The 21,268-nt window shown below is 41.0% G+C and overlaps 1 protein-coding gene across 1 annotated transcript in view; it reads right to left on the bottom strand.

Moving 5' to 3' along the window:
• Positions 1-916: 916 nt before the first annotated feature.
• The window catches only part of LOC141763219 (NLR family CARD domain-containing protein 3-like), a 129,376-nt gene continuing 109,024 nt past the window's right edge, over positions 917-21,268 (bottom strand). Inside the window, exons 18-21 of the mRNA XM_074627706.1 lie at positions 6,009-6,182; positions 4,574-4,747; positions 3,076-3,249; positions 917-2,300 (exon numbers count right to left, since the gene is read on the bottom strand). Of these exons, the coding sequence (XP_074483807.1) occupies positions 2,288-2,300; positions 3,076-3,249; positions 4,574-4,747; positions 6,009-6,182 (535 nt within the window). The 3' untranslated portion in view covers positions 917-2,287. The remainder of the gene's footprint in view (positions 2,301-3,075; positions 3,250-4,573; positions 4,748-6,008; positions 6,183-21,268) is intronic.

The following is a 21,268-nucleotide window of genomic DNA, read 5'->3' as shown; positions in this document are numbered from 1 at the left end:
AACTCTGTAGCATGTCTGTAAGAGGTAGTAACTCACCCCGAACACTTCATTCATGCTAAAGCGCTATAAAAAATGCAAGTCCATTTATCATTTACCACTGAAGTCTATCTTTAGCGACAAAGGAAACCTACAACAAGTAACACGATGACGAAGCCAACGAGGGCTCTAAGGCTACTGATTCACCTGTAGATCACAGCTTTAACACAAAGGTTTGGAGGCCGAGGACAAAACAAGGCTGCTGGGCCTTCCCCATTTCTGATTTTATACGGCTCGATTCCTCTCCTCGACTCCTCTCGTTTGACTCCTCTCCTCGCGTCTTAGTCCCGCCCAGGGGAGATGCGAGCGGAGGAGGCGAAGAAAAGACACGTGGAGAGAGGAAAAGAGAAAAATATGTTTTTAGAGTTGTTTCCTCTCAATCGTCACATGAAGCAACGTCCATTTCTGATGACAGCAGCAGCTGATCACAGCTGGATCAGCTGTCAGTCGGCTTTAACAGCTGTTTATGTCTGAACTGATCTAATACTAATAAAGACACTCAGTTATTATCAGTGGTAGAGCAGCAGTGTTTTCTCTCTGTAGCCTCTTACCTGTTGAACAAACACCTGCACATGAATAACAGCTGCAGTCTGTATTTCTACTGTGGACTGAGTCCTGCTTAGAGGACCAGGAACCATCTCTACTGGAACAATATCTTTATATTATTTATTCATTATTAGCGTCTGTAGTTATTGATATTCTGATTGTGAATTAATTATTTAATAACCCAGAATATGACTATGGTGTCTTTTGAACACTGGACATTATTTATTAGGCTAAAGGGAAAATGTAAATGATGTAACTCATATCAAACCCGACGTTCAGGAATTATCAGCCTCATGTGACTGAATGGAAATGAGGATAAATGATGTAAAAGGTGTTTGTTGCTGACAGACAGACTCTCTTCTCTCTCTGACTTTAATAGTATTATTAATAAAAGTTAACGGGGGAAATAACAGATCATGAAAAGATAAAACATTCTAATAAATGAAGAAAGTTATTTTAAATCCATTTGTCAGGTTTTATAAAGCCCTTTCAGTATCAGGCTGCTTCACTGACGGTGTGTGAAGCAGAGATACTGCAGGTCCTTCTGCTGCTGGAACACCTACAGTTAACATAGATTATAACTAGATAAAATATGAAACGTTTGATCTGTGATCTGTCTTCACTCCATTCTGAAACTCCAGTGATGTTGAGAGGTAAACTTATCAGATCAGTCCGGTCGGCAGCAGCGTCCAAACAGTAACTGATGTCCAATAAAGGGGCGTGTCTATCAGCAGCAGCGTCCAATCAGTAACTGATATCCAATAAGGGGGCGTGTCGGTCGGTAAAAGACTTCCGTGAAGGCTGCTCTCCTGTATCCTCGCTCATCGCTCCTCAGAGATCCCTCCTCGATCCTCGATCCTCGCTCCTCCATGCAGAAATAAGAGGTGCTTCTCATTTCCCGATTTTTTTGCCTCCTCGTCTCCTCGTTCCTCCGACTGTGACCCGGAAATCGATCTCAGCGCTCCATCTTGAAGGACATCCCAATTCTTAAAATGCATCTCGAGGATCGAGGAGCGAGGAGGCTTGCCGGAGGAGCGATGAGCAGTGACTTCATGTGTCTGTGTTGAGCCACGTAATGTGAAAACTAGCAGGGTGACACGTACATCTGTAATAAACTAACAAATAGGATTTGTTTTGCAGCAAAAACCCAGATAGTCAAGATTTTTTTAGTTTTACATCAAACATCACATACAAAAGACAATATTAAGGAGCTGACCTTCCACCAAAATCCAGACATAATCTGTTTGTAGTCAGTTGAGAAAGTGAAGCCTCAGGTTCAGGTTTGATCTACTTCTTTCTGTTTGTTACAAGCAAATCTGTTATAATATGAAAAACGGCTGGTATTGGAATATATAATATATATATTTAGTAGTATGAGGAAATTAACTGCAGAACTCCATCATTCCACAGGGTGAAGCTGCAGCAGAAAGCAAAGCAGAAACATCTATTTAAAGGTGTTAATCTACAGTTCTGTTGTCATAAACAGAACTAATCTGCAGAGGCACTTTGGGTTCACAATATATGAATGAATGAAGACAAAGTGAAACCCAGGTCCAGGTGGAGGAGGTGGTTGAGTGTGGAGCAGAAGGAGTGGAGGAGTCTCAGTGTGTCTGCAGAGACTGTGCAGAAGGACAGAGTCCAGATACACTGATGATACTCTGTCAGGTCCAGAGGAACACACAGGGATGATGGTGGTTAGAGATCACTACTCCTTCCATCTGATAAGAGAAGAAGAAGACAACAGAAGTCATCCATCAGTGTTTACAGAGACTCCTAAAACACATAATCCAGACTAAAATGAACACAGTTTAAACTGCCAGATGCAGGAAGGACAGCTGACTGTGTGAATGTGTAAATGAACAGACTTTTAATATCACCATAGATCTGACTAGAACTAATTACACGTGTATTCCATTAAATGAATGAGTTGATTAGATGTGTTCTTATAGAATAGAATAGAAGATACTGTACATGTAAACATGTTCTAGTAGAAACCTAAAATACAAGTATGAAGCTGAACATCAGCCTGATAGGTCCTCTTTAAAGGTCCCACATGTTCATACACAGACTGAACAGTAAAACGTCAGCTGTGATTACTGGACTTCAGCAGAGGTTCTGGTCTGTATAAAGACCACATGGTTACTAAAGGTAACCATGGTTCTATGATGGTTCTATCTCTCAATGAGAGAACACACACTTTCTGATCAGAGTTGATGGTACGACAGTTTGATGGATGAGGACCACTGTCTCTATACATGATGTGATGCTGTCAGCTGTAATCCAGCTTTATTTCCTGGAGACATGAACACAACAACAACATCTTCTTCACATCAACTCTAACATGATCACATGATGAGCTTCTGGCTGATCTGATTGGCTGACTGTTCTCTCTCTCTCTGTGTGTCACCGTTCTCCTCTCACAGCTTAACGGAGGAAACACATCACAACAATACTGCTGAAACCAGCATGGACCGACTCCGACCCTCTACTGACCTCAGAGTCTCCAGTCTACAGTGTGGACTCTTCACCAGATCAGACAGCTGCTTCACATTTGAATCCTTCAGGTTGTTGTTCCTCAGATCCAGCTCTCTCAGATGGGATGGGTTGGACTTCAGAGCTGAGACTAGAGAAGCACAGCTGATCTCTGACAAACCGCAGCTCTTCAATCTGAATAAAGAATAAATGATGAAGATAAAAATCACTTTATAATCCAATCAGATGTGTTCAGGTTTTAAATGTGTAGGTCAACATTACTATGTCCTAGTCAATGATATTTTCCCTAAAATGAGTAGAGTGACTTTGTCATTGTGTTATTGTGGATCATCATAATGTCAGCCTTCTACAGACATCATCCAGATGTCACCACAACATTCATACACCTGTTCATGTCAACACACATCAATAACATGCTGCTGATCTCTGTGTTCATCTATGTGTGTTTGCTGAAGGATTAATATCAATGATCAGACATTATTTTTGGAATATGTTGAAACAATCAGAAACCAGAGAAATATTTCTACTTCATGAAGTAAACTTGATCAATTTAGAACAAATATTCAGGGTTCCTACACATTTTACATTACAGACTTTTCCTGACTCAAATCTCCAGACTTCTCTGTAGATTTATCAGACCATATTTGACTTTGTGACTCGGGGTTCAGAGGACGCTGTGACAAGACTGCAGTTGTAAAGTATTAGATTGTCCCAGTCTGACAGGCAGCGTTCTGCTCTGTGCCATCTGCCTGCAGTTACCGGTTACTTTTTATTATTATATTATTATTATTGTTATGTTGCTGATGATGAATAGTTGGCCCACATCTGGCTGCCAAAGTGCCGCCCTAGGCAGTTGCCTAGTTGGCCTCTATGGAGGCGTCGGCCCTGGCTGTGACGTACAGGCGTAGAGGCAGCTCTGTAGGAGTGTGTGTTCAGTCAGAGCCTACTTCCTGTGTTGCTTTCAACGACATCAAGCTCTCTCTGGCCCGCGCTCTCTCACACAGTAGTAAACATTGTGGCTGCACCGGCTGCTCCAAACACCGTGAAAAACACTCTGCTTGTATGATCTATTTATTTTAGAAATTCAGGATTTTATATCTTAGAAAGCAGAATAGGGGCAACAGTCTGGAAACAGACATGGTTTTCCATTCTCTCTTTTCTTTTTTCCATACTCATCCAGACCTGGAAATGACTAAAATCAAATTCCATACTTCTCCATACTGCATAGGAACCCTGAATATTAGTTCAGAGGATCTTCTGTATCCAGATGTGACCATTTACCAACAATGATAAACATTCATTTATTTTAAGAAACTAACAGTGGAGATTTTATACACTTTCTTTAAGAAACACAAGTCTTTTGTTACTGCAGACGAAATTAAGTTAAAAAAACATGAAAATATGAAGAAAAGGACATCAACAACTTTATGGATGTAAGTTGTTGTTGTTAATTAAACATATAAGATCTATAACAGTAACAGAGAGTCAGTGAACTGACCTCAGAGTCTCCAGTCTACAGTGTGGACTCTCCAGAAAACCACACAGGAGCTTCACCCCTGAATCCTGCACGTTGCTGTTACTCAGAAACAGCTCTCTCAGATGGGAGGGGTTGGACTTCACAGCTGAGGCCAGAGAAGCACTGCTGATCTCTGACAAACTGCAGCCCCTCAATCTGAATAAAGGATAAATGATGTAAGTTTAGAAGACAACGTTCCTGCTTGAAATCATTCAATGTTTAATAATGTGTTCAGAGCTGAAGAAGGTTTAGAACGTAGAAGTTTAGAAAATGTAAACTCCAAACATCTGAAGCCAACTTCAATAAAGACGTAGTGACTTCAATTCAATTCAATTCAATTTATTTTTGAATAGCGTCAAATCACAACAGAAGTTATCTCAAGACGCTTTATATATAGAGCAGGTCTTAGACCGTACACCATAGTTTAGAAACCCAACAAGATCCACCAAGCGCGCTGTGGCCAGGAAAAACTCCCCGATTAGTGGGAAGAAACCTGGAGCAGAACCGGGCTCAGGGTGGGCGGCCATCTGCCGAGACCGGCTGGGGGGATAGATAGATAGATAGAGAGAGAGAGAGAGAGAGAGAGAGAGAGAGAGAGAGAGAGAGAGAGAGAGAGAGAGAGAGAGAGATAGATATAGAGAGAGAGAGAGAGAGAGAGAGAGAGAGAGAGAGAGAGGGAAGCAGCCACAATAATAGCCCAGCAGCTGTAATAACTAATACAAGTAGGACTAATAACACAAAACCAATAGTAGTTAAATAAAAGAGTTATAATACAACTATCGGCTTCACCTCTTAAACTCTGACAGCTCCACCAGTGGATCCATCGATACAAACTGATGTTGAGCAGCCAAACACAAATAAAAAAACACAGAAACTGAATCAAGATTCAACTCAAGATCTCAAAGTTTCTAATGATGTCAAATATGTCAGGATGGATTTTGGGGAAATGTGAAAAAAAGATATTTAAGATAAGACATCTAAAATATATATTTTAGGAATAATGGAGTCATAAAATCAAAGCATCTTCAGTTTAAACTCTTCAGTCAGTATAAGCATCATATAGCTTCATATTGGGGGTTTTTTCTCGAAAAAGCAAATACTGAATATATTTATTATTGTCTGATAGCTGAAAGAGATTATTTATTTATTCTTCATATTTATGTATTTTAATTATAATTTCTTGGAAAAAACAAACACGATGAAAGACAAGTGTTGTGATATATGAAGGTTTTAAATGTGTAGCTCAACATTGCTCTTCCACAGTCAATGGACTAAACCACTGAAGAAGAAAATGTTCTTTAGCATTAAGATACTCAGTGTGGATCAGTATAATATCAGCCTTATGTCTGCAGTTTAGTGCCACCACAACTTTCACATCATATTAATCTCAGTACACAAGTAAAAAATGGTGTCTGACCTCAGAGTCTCCAGTCTACAATGTGGACTCTCCAGAAAACCACACAGCGGCTTCACTCCTGAATCCTTCAGGTTGTTGAGGCTCAGCTCCAGCTCTCTCAGACGGGAGGGGTTGGACTTCAGAGCTGAGGCCAGAGAAGCACAGCTGATCTCTGACAACCTGCAGTCCCACAATCTGAATAAAGAATGAATGATGAAGATAAACATCACTTTATAATCCAATCAGATGTGTTCAGGTTTTAAATGTGTAGCTCAACATTACTATGTCCTAATCAATGATCTTTTCCCTAAAATGAGTAGAGTGACTTTGTCATTGTGTTATTGTGGATCATCATAATGTCAGCCTTCTACAGACATCATCCAGATGTCACCACAACATTCATACAGCTGTTCATGTCAACACACATCAATAACATGCTGCTGATCTCAGTCAAGTCTGGAATTAGAGGATCAATATTAAATCAGACTTGTTGGATTTCATTACTTCATTTATTACATGCCCTTCTTCTCACTGTATCTGGGAGCTTAGCAGGTTTATGTCATTTACAGGAAAGGTCCACATTTGTTCAAGTGTGTCTGTAAACAACAGCCACATGTCATATGTACATTAAAAGAGTTATTGGTGGCTGTAATCATTCCTCCAGTGAAGTGGTCCCTTCATAACACAACTACACTGTAAGAAATGACTTCAGAAGTTCAAGTGAAACTAATATGAAGATTCAGCAGTCTGAGTCAGACAAATCAAGTGAGTGTTTACCAAAGTTACAGACTCATTTCTTTAACGCATTAACGCAATCGATCTTCCGGAGGTTGTGGCTGGCTGAGTTTTAAAGCTAGAGCGAAGATATTGGTATCATAGGAAACTTACTCTAAATGTTGGCGAGGAAAAACTGTCATGGGCATCTTCAAAGGGGTCCCTTGGCCTCTGACCTCCAGATATGTGAATGTAAATGGGTTCTATGGGTACCCACAAGTCTCCCCTTTACAGACATGCCCACTTTATGATAATCACATGCAGTTTGGGGCAAGTCATAGTCAAGTCAGCACACTGACACACTGACAGCTGTTGTTGCCTGTTGGGCTACAGTTTGCCATGTTATGATTTGAGCATATTGTTTTATGCTAAATGCAGTACCTGTGAGGGTTTCTGGATAATATCTGTCATTGTTTTGTGTTGTTAATTGATTTACAATAATAAATATATACATACATTTACATAAATCATATTTGTCCACTTCCATGTTGATAAGAGTATTAAATACTTGACAAATCTCCCTTTAAGTGATTTAGAACAGATAAAAAAATTGTGAATAATTTGCGATTAATCGTGATTAAATATTTTAATGGATTGATAGCCCTAGTAATGTCGTGTTGTGTTGTAAGTGTCATCTCTTCCTGGTTTTAAAGGCTACATTACAGTAAAGTGATGTCATTCTCTGAACTTACCAGACTGTTGTAGCTGTTCTATTATTGGTCATTTACACAAAACAATATCATGATATTTGATTTTCTCCACGTCACCTAGCCCTAATACATCTAACTCAGACTGCTGAAGCCTCCGATTAGTTTAAGATCAACTTTCCAGGTCATTTTACAGAGAACAAGACTGTGGATTTAGTCCTCATCTCGTAACACTCAGGCTATACGGGGATTGCTTCACAGACAGAAGGAATGATGACAGACATCAATAACTCTTTGAATGTACATATGAACATGTGAGTATTGTATTCAGATAGACTTGAAATAAATATGAATCTGCAAAGATGTTTCTGATGCAGAATATTTATTTGGTTTTTGCTTCAAATAATTAGACAAAGCTGACATGAAAACAGAACACAGTTAGATCTGCTGTCAAAAAGAACGTGGGAATAACTTAGAACCATAGAAACCTCTGATTAGATGGTGTCGTTCATAATCATCACTTATGTGCCTTTAAGTTGGTGCAATACGTGTTTGTTGAAGAGTGCTGCACCTTTAGACATGTTCAGATAGAGAGCTACAGGAATGAGTCCTAAAACCCAGAAATGAGTTAGCATTTTAGCACTTCCTGTTTGTCTGGAAGTCAATGGGTTTTTAGTTAGGTGCCTGAAATAAGGTCTGTGGTTAAAGGTCCAGTGTGTAGGATCTGGCGGTATCTAGCGGTGAGGTGAGGAGATTACAACCAACTGAAGCCTCTCCTGTGTGCCAAGCGTGTTGGAGAGCTACGGTGGCCGACGTGAAAACGTGAATGTCCCTCTCTAGAGCCATCTGGAGCAGAGCCAGTGTGTAGAGAGTGTGTGTACTAACTACATAAGCTACAGTCAGTGAACTGACCTCAGAGTCTCCAGTCTACAGTTTGGACTCTCCAGTCCAGCGAATAGCGGTTTCACTCCTGAATCCTCCAGGTAGGTGTCACTCAGGTCCAGCTCTCTCAGATGGGAGGGGTTGGACTTCAGAGTTGAGACCACAACTGCACAGAGAGTATCTGAGGTCCGACAGCCAGAAAGTCTGTCATGACAAAAAATTACAAAATATGTTATTATGAAAGAGGACAGTTTATATTTACTTAATGCATTGGATGACTAAACAGTTTGATATAAACTTCTTTGATTAACATTTGCTCCTCACATCAGTGGTTCAGCTAATCTTATCTCACTGGTTGACATGAAACAATAATTCTCATCACTTTCTCTTAAACCTGTAGACTTTTAATCTTTGTTTTTCTTTAATCTTGCAGATGAAGAGAGAGAACATGTAGTTACATTGAGGCTTCCCTAATGTCCAGTCTGTCAGTGTGATCTGATCCCAGGTCTGTCTCCACAAAGTTAGCATGAGGCCTTCTTGATTAGAAAAGCATTTTTAAAACTCAGTGAAGAAGTAATAATAATACAGTTGAGAAAGTTGACCTCTCTTTGCTAGCTACCTGCTGCTGTCAGGTTCACGTCCATAAATGGGAAAATTCAGTGACTGCTGCCAAACGGTTGAGAAATGAAACAAATCTTGTAATAATATTAGACCAGTATAAATAATTAAATATTCATATAATTAGATATTTTGATGACTGCATGGCGTTTTGTCATTAACACTCTTTTCTGAGCATCAAACGTATTCAGCTCACAAACACAATTAATGAACCAATGAGGTTGCATTATTTTCAACATAATGTCATCAGAAAGATGATATCAGTGTATCAGCATTTAAAACAGAATATTGATCTTTGGTGTGTTTAAGATCTCTTAAAAAGTCTGAATTCTGGACTTCCAGTTTGGTGCAGAAGCAAGCAGCAGCATAAACCCGGTGCTCTCAGGTGGTCTTACTTCCCCCTTTACAAATACCTCTTTTTACAGACAAAAAGTTCTTTAAAGTAGCATGAAAGGGGGAAACAATCTAAAGACTAGAGGAAAACTGCAGCAAAACGTGGAGACAAACGATAAATTACCGAGCGAAAGTGAGGGCAACGGCGCTAGCTGCAAAGCTGAGCACGAGGAAATGGAGGCTATTCAAGCTAACATTATTGCAGAAATACAGGCGGTCCGTTCGGAAAAGAAGAAAGAGTTTATTGAAACTATCGGACAACTCAAGAGGGAACTAGCCGATTTCAGAGGGGAAATGAACCAGAAGTTAAACGTCATTTTTACTGATCTCAAAGAAATAACAGACAGAGTCGAGGAGAAGGAGCAGAGACTGGCTGATGTGGAAGAATGGAGTGCCGAAACTGCAGAGTTGCTTTCCAACACGTTGGAGCTCCATGAGGACTTTCAAGCCAAGTTAACGGACCTGGAGGCGCATTCACGCAGAAACAACATATCCCCGAAGGGGCCGAGCGAGAAAACATTCAGGACTTCCTTGAAAACTTTATTAAAACAGAGCTGCAGCTCCCCGACTCCCCCCTCCGTATACAACGCTGCCACAGGTCCGTCGGAGTCAAACCACCACCAGGTTCACACCCAAGGTCGATTGTCGTCTATTTTTTGGAATATTAAACTAAGGAACTGGTTCGACGCACCGTCTGGAAGAAAAGAGAGATCCGCCATGATGGAAATCACAAAGAGAAAGGCTTACTCCGCCATCAGAAAGATGCTAAAGGAAAAGGGGCTCCGGTTTCAAACTCTACACCCAGCGAAACTCAGTGTTTTTAGACACCGGTCCCGTTTGACTCCTCAAATAGAACAAAAAAGATGCAGCCGGAAGCCTTATATGTAAAAAAAATGCTCAAAGAAACAGGCATGATGACATATGGAGGGATTTATACCCACATGATAAGTACTTTACTTTTTTCTCCTACCCTCACGGTGTGTATTCGAGAATTGATTATTTGTTTATGTTTAATTTAGATAGTCACAGGATTTTAAAATGTTATATAGGTGTTAGAGACATTTATGACCATGCAGGGGTGTATTTGTCATTACACCCCAGTATCCTGAGGGGGGGAGAGACCCCAGTATCCTGACAGGGGGGGGGGAGACACCATTATCCTGGAGACAAGCCGTAATTTCAGTAATTCCTTAAACAGATAAAGATAAGACGGAATGTAGTTCTTATAGACCTATAGCCGTCTTAAACATGGATTATAGATTATATACATCAATACTAGCAAAACGTTTAGAAAATATGATCCCAGATCTAATTGACCCTGATCAGACAGGTTTCGTGAAAAATAGGCAAACCCAGGATAACGTGAGGTGTGCTCTCCACCTCATTGATCACATGAGAAACAGTAATAAGAAATCTGCAGTTCTTAGTCTCGATGCTGAAAAGGCCTTTGACTCAGTTCGATGGGAATGTTTGTATTTAGTTCTTAAATGTTTCAGCTTTGATAATCAGGTAATTGGATGTCTGAAGTCTCTATATTGCTCTCCTACAGCTAGAATTAAAATTAAAGCTGCAAGCAGCGATGAACGGGCCCTCGCCCCCGCGGGCACGTCTGGGGAACACGCACGTCGGAGTACCCGCTGTCGTGGCACGTATTTGTCTTCAGGCCTGGACTCTTATCCAGCTTGAGAAGTTTGGGGCAGATGGGACTTGGTAAAGGCAAGTAACAACAGCCTCCTGTTTCGTGGCGACTCATCAAAATTCGCCATGCCACCACGGCGCTGCCGTTCGATAGAAACTCACGATTTTCTAAAGGAAGCATCATCGAGGTCTTAAGGCTTTTCTGACATAATTTGAGGTAGATGTGATTCATTTCTGAGGCAGAGTACATCAACGTGTAAAACATGATATTTCCTGTTACCACCAGGTGGCGCTATGACTGCAAGCCAAAATATGCATGTGGATCACACAGGGACTTTTATCTCGTATGAGAAATTTGGAGATTGGTTACTTTACGCCAAAGTTACAACAACTTCCTGGGTTTTGGCGAAAGGCGCTTTTTCGCCGCCACGCCACGGCAACATAGTTCGATAACTTTTTGATCTTTGGATAACTTTTCATCACAAAGGTCTTAAGATACTACTGACAAAATTTGAAGTTGATCGGGTTAAATCTCTAGGAGGAGTTCGTAAAAGTATGCATAAATTACATAAATTACATGAAAAACACAAAATCCAAGATGGCCGACTTCCGGATGGGCGGAGCTAATGAAACCCAATGAGGAATATGTCTGGAATAATGAGTGGGATATGCATACCAAATTTCATGAATATAGGATCAACTTTGACCAAACTATGGCCTTCCACGCGTTAGGGGGCACTAGAGAGCCCACTAAACACACTGAACCCAATGGCTGTACATTTACATAACGTTCACAGGTGTCCATCATTTTGCCAACTTTCATGAGTTTTCGAGTACCTCAAGGTATGTTCAAAATCTAAAAGACATAAGGGGGCGCTAGAGAGCCAACATGCCACGCCCAAGCAAAATTTCACCACTAAATCAAAGTTATTACTAGTTTGGATGTGCCTGTAAAGTTTCATGAGTTTTTGTGCATCATAAAGTCCTCAAACATGTGTTCGTAAATTTAAAAAAACACGCAGGAAGTCCACCATGGCTGACTTCCTGTTGGCCGAAAAAATCTCAAAAATATTTAACACGAACTTCAAAATGTATGCAATGAAATACTTGAATTTCGTGAAGATCGAAGAAACTTTCTCTGAAAAACTGCCTACATTAGGGGGCGCTTTCTCGCCCGCTGGTGACACCCGAGCCCAGTCACTCCAGAACATTGAATTTCCCACCAGTTCTGATGCATATTCCACTTTTCATGAGTTTTGGGGGATGGGAAAGGTCCCAAAAAGGCGATATTCCAGCGGAAAAATAATAATAATCCTTAGAAAAACAATAGGTTTCCTTGCACTTTCGTGTCAGGACTCTGTTGGGGCCCTGGCACTTTCGTGCTCGGGCCCTAATAAACGGGAATTTATCAAAAACGTTCTACTTAATAGAGGTTGTGGACAGGGATGTCCCCTTAGTCCCACACTCTTTGCACTCTTTATTGAGCCACTGAGCAGTCAGAGTAGATAAAGATATAACAGGTGTGTTGATTGGAGATACACAATATAAGATATGCGCTTATGCGGACAACATTTTGCTAACCCTTACCAACCCTAATAGAAGTTTAGAGAAATGACTGTCTATGCTTAAAATATTTGGTTCATATTCTGGCTATAAATTAAAACTACATAAAACTCAAACCCTCACCTATAACTATATACCACCGGAAAACATTCATAGAATGATTAAATTTAAATGGAATGGCAATGTAATTAAATATCTAGGAGTACAGATTCCTAAAGATTTATCTGCAATCTACGATCATAACTATAGTCCTTTAACAGCATATATTAAAACAGATCTAAATCGATGGTCATTACTGCCATTGAACATGTACAATCGGATAGATATCATTAAGATGAATATACTACCCAGGATGCTTTTCCTGTTTCAGTCTTTACCTGTGGAAGTACCTCCCAAGCAATTTAAAGAATGGAATAGATTAATCTCAAATTTCATTTGGGATAAGAAACGACCAAGGGTTGGGTTCCAGATGTTGCAACTACCTAAGGACAAAAGGGGGTTAGGTTCCAGATGTTGCAACTACCTAAGGACAAAGGGGGTTAGGTTCCAGATGTTGCAACTACCTTAGGACAAAGGGGGTTATGTTGCATACATTACAACTACCTAAGGACAAAGGGGGTTAGGTTCCAGACATTACAACTACCTAAGGGCAAAGGGGGTTAGGTTCCAGACATTACAACTACCTAAGGACAAGGGGGGTTAGTTTCCAGACATTACAACTACCTAAGGACAAAGGGGGTTAGGTTCCAGACATTACAACTACTTGAGGACAAAGGGGGTTAGGTTCCAGACATTACAACTACCTAAGGACAAAGGTGGATTGGCTTTGCTCTGCCTGGAGGCTTATTACAGAGCAGCACAACTGCTCTTTCTGGTTTGCTGGTGTGACCCTAAGTGTGATGCAAAATGGAAAAACTTGGAAAAAAATTAAATGAACATACCTCTCCAATCTATACTGGGGGACAAAACTCTCCTTAAGAAATATTTAGATACGCCTACCAACTGGATTGGTAGGCGTAACTGGATTCTGGCATAAAGAATTTAAAGATCAGAAATTTGAAAGAAATGTAAGAATATTACGGGTCTTTCCACCATGTAAGTCAAATTAAGATGGGAGAAAGATGCTAACATAAAGATAACCGAAGACGACTGGATAAACTTATGTAGGACACAATCCACCCCCTCCAGCTCAAATCTATGGAGGGAATTTACCTGGAGAAACATTTTAAGATTTTTTATAGCTCCAAAAATCAAAGAGTCACAGAGTAACAAACCTGAGCTTGGTCAGTGTTGGAGATTGTGTGGTAATAATATGTCTGCTGGTCATTTTCACATCTTTTGGGAATGCCCTAATATTTCTTCTTACTGGGTAGACGTCGTCTCCGCGATCAGATCAATAATTAGCTCAGAGCTTGATTTTAACTTGATTTTAACCCAACTGGGCTGAAAAAGCAGTACATATATTTACTACAGATACTTTTAACTGCTAGTAGAAAAGCAATAACCAGGAAATGTTTGAATAAGGAATCTCCAACAGTCCTTGAATGGAAAGAAATAGTTCAGGAAGTTTAAAGGATGGAACAACTGACTTTCTCTCAGACATTTCACCAAAAAGGGTGAAAAATACAGGAAGAACTGGAAATCTAACTCAAACCTGAAGTGAATTGAGATGAGAAGTGACTTTATTGTAAATGTATTTTATTGTGGAAAACTTTGCTTCCTTCTCCCATGAATGATGTTGGACTAAGGGGACCTCTAAGACTTTAAAGGATATTCTGGGTCTCTAAGGAACCACGGACTTGCATACTGCTATGTAACATAGCTTCTTTTCTTTTTCTTTTCTTCTTTTTTCTTCTTTTAAAAAGCATTTCACCTCACTCAGGATGACCCTGTCTGTCTTATGTTGTCTGGATTGTTTGTTTGTTTTTTTGTTTGTTATAAAACAAAACAAAAAAAAGTATTAAAAAAAGTCTGAATTCTACCATTCTGCTGTTATATATTCATCAGACGGCTGTTATTGGTGGAAGCTGTGTATTTCCTGTTACTACTCTTCTCTACGCCAACAAGAGAGAGAAACACCAGTTTCCTTCTGTGAGTAACAGAATAAAAGGAATGACTTCAAAACAAGATGATGGAACACAACTTGAATTAATGAGCAATAAAATGCACCATTGCTCGATTCATCACACTCAGGGGTTTTACAACGACAATATTTGTCTCGTATGACCAGTAGTTCACGGTGGCTAATGCTAGAGTTGGTTTTGCCGGTCCGGTCCGGTCTGGTCCAGTCCGGTATACGAGCTTGAACCGGTTTGATTTTAAGCCAACCGACGGAAGCGACATTTGTCATTATGACACGTTCTGGCAAATTAAAAAGTAGCCGACATCAACAACTTGTGCCAACAGAGTCACAGTGCTAAATCCAGACTGTATTGCATCACTAATAAGTAATATGTCAACGTGATAAATGTAATATTATGATATTATGTTGTAATATTATGATATTATGTTGGTGTATAAACAAGAAGAGGTTTGTTTACTAGGAAGTTCATGTGTTTTTTGGTGTGATGAGACGAGACATGGCAGAGCTGGTCTCAAAGAACACTAAAACTGCAGCAACATGGCAACAGTTTGGATTTGAAGCCAAAGAAAGAGATGAGCCCAAAAACACACGAGGTAAGGTGTAATGTGTGTGCTTATTGAAAGCAAACCCCAGCACATGGGCTCTGATCCCGACTCCCCGCCAGATCAGCAAACGTTCTGTTGCTGCCGTTACACCGGTTAGACCCAGCGCTCCACCAGACAGTTGATCTTTTGGTTTTTTTCATTTGTTTTACCAGGTTCACATGTCGTCTCCATCACCCAGAAAGATAAATAAGAAAAAACTGTAAAATGTAACAATTATTAGAAATAAATAGAATAAGTGTTCATTAACTTGACAGCTAGACACACGACCTACTGGAACAATTTGAACTCAACATTTGAAACAGCTCAAGAACATCTGTGACTAAATACAACTGACATAATTATGTAATAAACACGTGGAACACTTATAAGAATATTATATTTTAAGAATAATTTATAGTGTGTATATTTGAAGAACTAAACTAGTAATCTACACTGATCTATAAAGTTAATCACATCTGGACTTACACAGCTTTTCTGCAGTTCCTCACAGCTGGCATCAGTCTCAGTCGTCCCTCCTTTGTTGTGTTGAACTTCTTCAGGTCAAACTCATCCAGAACCTCCTCTGACATCTGCAGCATGTAGGCCAGAGCTGAGCAGTGGATCTCTGAGAGTTCCTTCTCCGATCTGTTCTCTGACTTCAGGAACTCTTGGATCTCCTGATGTACCGAGTGATCGTTCATCTCCGTCAGACAGTGGAAGATGTTGATGCTTCTGTCAGGAAAAATTTGGGTCTTCTTGTCCTTCAGGTTTTTGATGATTCTCTGGATGATTTCTGGACTGTTGTCTGTCTGACCCAGCAGACCTCCTAAGAGCTTCTGGTTGGACTTCAGAGAGAGGCCATGAAGGAAACGAACAAACAGGTCCAGGTGGCCATTTCTACTATCAAGGGATTTCTCCACGGCTCCCATCAGGAAGTCATCCAGGGTTGAATGAACATATGTTTTTCCCAGGAAGTCCTTCAGTACCTCTGTGTTGCTGTCTGTGTAACAGTGGAACATGTAGACTTCTTGGAAGCTGTCTCAAGCTGCCTCACCTCATGTTGGGTATTAACCTCTTCACTCTGTCCCTCTGTGATGTAGAGCTCAGTGTAGATCCTGTTGAGGAGGGTTCCACTTCCTGTTTCATCAGTTCCTTCAGTCACACATTCACATCTCCTCCTCAGACTGATCTTATGTTCATCTACAACCTCCTGCAGACCTCTATCTGCTGAAAGAGAGAGACAAGTTTGAGACAAAACAAAGAAACTTATTATTTTCATTGTCAATATGAAAAAGATCAACATAACAACCTATAAAGAAGTAAAGGTTATAAAGTCATCATCCCTTCTTGAAGTCAAAAATAACATCAAAGTGATTCTTACATTTATTTGTATTAGTTTTTCAGCGTGTTGCTCTGCAGGACCAGATGTGTGTTTGTAAGTTAGAGAAGGAGACTGTAGCAGGAAAGCTAATGTGGGCTGTTGTTCAAAGTCTCTGGCTCCTGTTCAGTTCAATTCAATTAATACATTTTTATATAGCGTCAAATCATAACAGACGTTATCTTAAGATGCTTGCTTCACAGAGTTTAATAGTTCTCCATCTTCATCTTTGCAGATAGAAAACAAACATCATTCTGATTGGTTAATGCAAAGACGGAGTGCTATCATAAAAATATGAATTTATTCCTTCTGGGTTCAGATTTTCTCTCAAAGGAGAACAAAGGAAGTGATGCAGAGCAGATATGTATGATGGAGAAGATCTTAAATGTTGTCACAACAATAGTCAGTGTATTAAAACAACAAGTCCTGTTTCCAGACATGAAGACATCAGCAGACACATCTACAGTCTTACTTTGTACACTGAGGGTCTGACTGGCTGTCTGAGGTCCAGGTCTTGTTCTGGATCTGGACATCAGCTCCTCCACAGAAGCATGACTCCTCTTCTTCTCTCTGTGGAGAAATTACTTTAGAACTAAAATGATTTGTTCATTGTTGTTGAAAAATATCAAGATTTGGCCGATAATGTCTTGAGGCTCAGATGGTCACAGGCAGGGTCTGAAATTAGCACCCACCACCCGCCAAATGGTGGTAAATTGTTGGCAGTGGTGAAATCATCAAGACATCCGCCACTTTGGCAGGCAGGGAAAACTCTATTGATGGAATAGAGAACTGTAGTTGTCAACTTTCTTGGCATCTCATGTCTCTCTGTGACTATCGATTCCTCTTATTGATGCTTACCGACAGTTACGCTGCACAATGACGCATACGCACGCCGAATCATGTTTCAGTTTGTTTGGGACCGGAGACACGGCGGAGAGAAAAACTGTGAACAACAAATTTGAGTTGAAATCAGCAGGAGGAGAGTTAGTAACGTTAGCAGCTGTTAGCAGCTGTTAGCAGCTGTTAGCAGCTGTTAGCAGCACAGTCCTGTTTGGTTAAATAATAGAGCTGCTATCGTTAACGGAGGTGCCATTGAGTTATTATTATGAGACGTTCACGGTCTGCTCAGCAAAAATGACTATTGGGTGAAGGTAAATTACAACGTTATCATGATGTGTTCAAATGTAATCTCGTAAAATGTAGTTTTTGGTGAGAAACTTGAATAAATCCAGTTGTTAGAAGGAGATGTTTTCACATCAATATAAAATAGATAATAGAGAGAATTATGATCTGTTTAACTACCTAACTCTAAACAAATTACAAAGATTTTTTTTAATCAAAGCAAATATTTAAAAAATCATAATCATTTGAATTGTGTTTTTTTATGCAAATAACCACTATAGATGACAATAACAAAGTACAGTACAGTACTGTGTACAGCACCCTCCCTGCCCCGAAAAATAGGGCTCCCCCGGAAGCTACGGTGTAATTCTAACACTGGAATTTACCATGTATATAATGTTTATTATGTAAAATATATTGAACATCGAATGACATCAGATCTAAAAATGTTATTCCTTCATTTAGCACATAGATTTCAAAAGTGGCAGATCAATTTCTGTTTCCCGGTCACAGGGAAGAGTAAAAGTGTTGGTACTAGGGATGGATCGGTTCAGGTAAAAAATCCGAACCGTTCGGTTCGCTAGTCACGGTTCGGGTCGTGTATGAATTGTTCGGTTAATTTGAAATAAGTTATGAGGACGATTGTGTGTTTTTATCATGTAGAGTTTGGCTCCCGTTTATTGTCACACTACAGGTGCATCCCAAAGCTCTTAATTGAATCCCCGTTTCCCTTACTTGCGTCTTTCCTTGCGTCTTAGTCCCTCCCACCAGGGAAGCATGGACAGACGCAAAGAAACCATGCGAGGAGAGAGGAAACAAGGAAAAAAGTTTTAAGAGAAATGAGACGGTCGTTTCCTCTGAAGTGTCACGTGAAGCGACGTCCGTTTCTGATGACAGCAGTAGGTGATCACATCTGGATCAGCTGTCAGTCGACTTTAACAGCTGTTTATGTCTGAACTGATCTAATACTAATAAAGACGGGTTCAAGCTGCACTCTGTATTTCTACTGTGGACTGAGTCCTGCTTAGAGGACCAGGAAACATCTCTACTGGCACAATATCTTTATATTATTTATTCATTATTAGCGTCTGTAATTTTTGATATTCTGATTGTGAGTTCATTATTTAATAACCCAGAATATGACTATGGTGTCTTTTGAGCACTGGACATTATTTATTAGGCTAAAGGTAAAATATAATTGTTGTAACTCATATCAAACCCGACGTTCAGGAATTATCAGCCTCATGTGACTGAATGGAAATGAGGATAAATGATGTAAAAGGTGTTTGTTGCTGACAGACAGACTCTCCTTCTCTCTCTGACTTTAATAGTATCATTAATAAAAGTTAACGGAGGAAATAACAGATCATGAAAAGAAAACTCTTTGTAATAAATGCAGAAAAATGTTTTAGACCCGTTTGTCAGGTTTTATAAACCCCTGTCACTGTCAGGCTGCTTCACTGGCGGTGTGTGAAGCAGAGCTACTGCAGGTCCTTCTGCTGCTGTTCAGAGCTTCAGTTAACACAGATTTTAACTAGATGGTGAATCAGAAGACAACTAAAATATAAAACGTTTAATCTGTGATCTGTCTTCACTCCGGTATGAAACTCCAGCGATGTTGAGAGGTAAAGTTATCAGATCAGTCCGATCAGCAGCAGCGACCAATCAGTAACTGATATCCAATAAGGGGGCGTGTCGGTCGGTAAAAGACTTCCGTGAAGGCTGCTCTCGTGTATCCTCGCTCATCGCTCCTCTGAGATCCCTCCTCGATCCTCGCTCCTCTGAGATCCCTCCTCGATCCTCGCTCCTCGATCCTTGATCCTCGATCCTAGCTCCTCCGTGCAGAAATAAGAGCTTTGGGACGGTCTTCAAGATGGCGCACCAGAACAACTTCCGGTTCAAACGAGGAGCGAGGAGCGAGGAAATGACAAATAAGAGCTTTGGGATGCACCCTACAAATCAAGGCCTATTGAAGGAGGCTGGGACACTGGTGGACATGGGTCTTTAGGTATGCGGTATAACACATGCGCAGTGTAACTGAAGCTGCGGTTGTGCGTTGCTATTGGCTCAATTTCGGCGAGTGCAGAGCAGATTTTACTGCGCAGGTGTTGATGAAGCGTGACCCAGCCCCCTTCACGGATGAAGTGCAGAGTGTGGTTGTCAGTCAGTTAAGGAAATGGCGAGTGGACACGATAAAGTCCAGTTAGAGCAGCTATTCTCACCCCCCTGGCCGGGACCCACTGGTGGGCCTCAGAGCGCCATCTAGTGGGCTGCGGAGGTACTGCCAAATGGTCAGATTAACTTAAAACTCCGACAGCCGCGATTCTGTGTTTCAGAGGTTGTAGCGGGCTCAGTTTTAAAGGTATAGTAGAGATACTGGTATCATACAAAACTAGAACCATGTCATACTAGCTTGTCATGAAGGAGGTTAAATAACGCTACAAACTCGCGCTACACTAAAAAAAACTAGAAAATGCATTTGCATGCCTAAAAATGTTAAAGCTCAAATGCATTGCACTGCACTGCTGAAAACCCTAGAAGATGAAATGTACGCGGTGACGTGATCAAGATGGCGGAGTTGTTCTCCCGCTGCCCAAACTCCCCAAACTTTTCTGCTATAAAACCTTTAATCAGACCTCGTTTTAGTCAGTCAAACTTGCAAACAAGCAGATTAATATCTGCCTGCCTCGCCTATTATAATGCCGACGCGACTTCGCAATTCCAAGCCCAAAGAGACAGCTGACAAACAACAAACAATGGATGGCGATGAGACCGCCGCCGCAGGCCAGCTGACAGTGGCCTATCTGGAAGCTACTTTGGAAAAGTTCTTCAATCAGGCTGAGAAAAACTCCAAAGGAAGATTCGAACGTCTAGAAACTCAACTGGGAACCATACAAGAGACACTATCCAAACATGCTGAGGATATCAAGGCCCAGCGTACAATCACTGCAACGCTGCAGACACGGGTCAAGAACGCTGAAGACACCACATCGCAACACAGCCAAATACTGAACCAGCTTGAGAACAAATTCGTAGCTCTGGAGGACAGAAGCAGACGAGACAACCTGCGCCTCATCTTCCTGAAAGAGGGAGAGGAGAAGGGAAACGCACTGGCTTACCTGATGTCCAACATCCACAAGTGGTTCCCGCGGCTCACCGGCAATCCACCGGAGCTAATGCGGGCTCATCGCATCGGACCGCCGCGTCACTCATCGGCTGCTCCAAGAGTCATGATAGTGAAATGTCTGCGCTTCACAGACAGAGATCGCATCCTGAACGAGTCGAGGAGAACACCTGTGGAAGTCGCCGGCCACACTGTTCGATTCGCACCGGACTACAGTGACTGCACTGCCAGGCGGAGACGTCCCTGCTATCCGCTCATGAACCGGGCTCGCGGTCTGGGCTACGAGGCTTTCCTGCTGTACCCCGCCGTCATCAAACTGGTCCACGGCGCTGAGCAACATCTTTTCAACGAACCGGCAGAGGCAGAGACGTTCCTCAATTCCCTCGAACCCACGAAGAATAGTTCGTAACCGGTAAGGCTCAAAATCTGAGCGCTCCACATCAACTCTACGCCACCACTGTACCATGCTGGTTTG

Source organism: Sebastes fasciatus, chromosome 24 (assembly GCF_043250625.1).
Source record: "Sebastes fasciatus isolate fSebFas1 chromosome 24, fSebFas1.pri, whole genome shotgun sequence".
Taxonomy (NCBI): domain Eukaryota; kingdom Metazoa; phylum Chordata; class Actinopteri; order Perciformes; family Sebastidae; genus Sebastes; species Sebastes fasciatus.
Note: the sequence above shows the minus strand (reverse complement) of the source record. Positions and strands in the feature narration are given on the sequence as shown.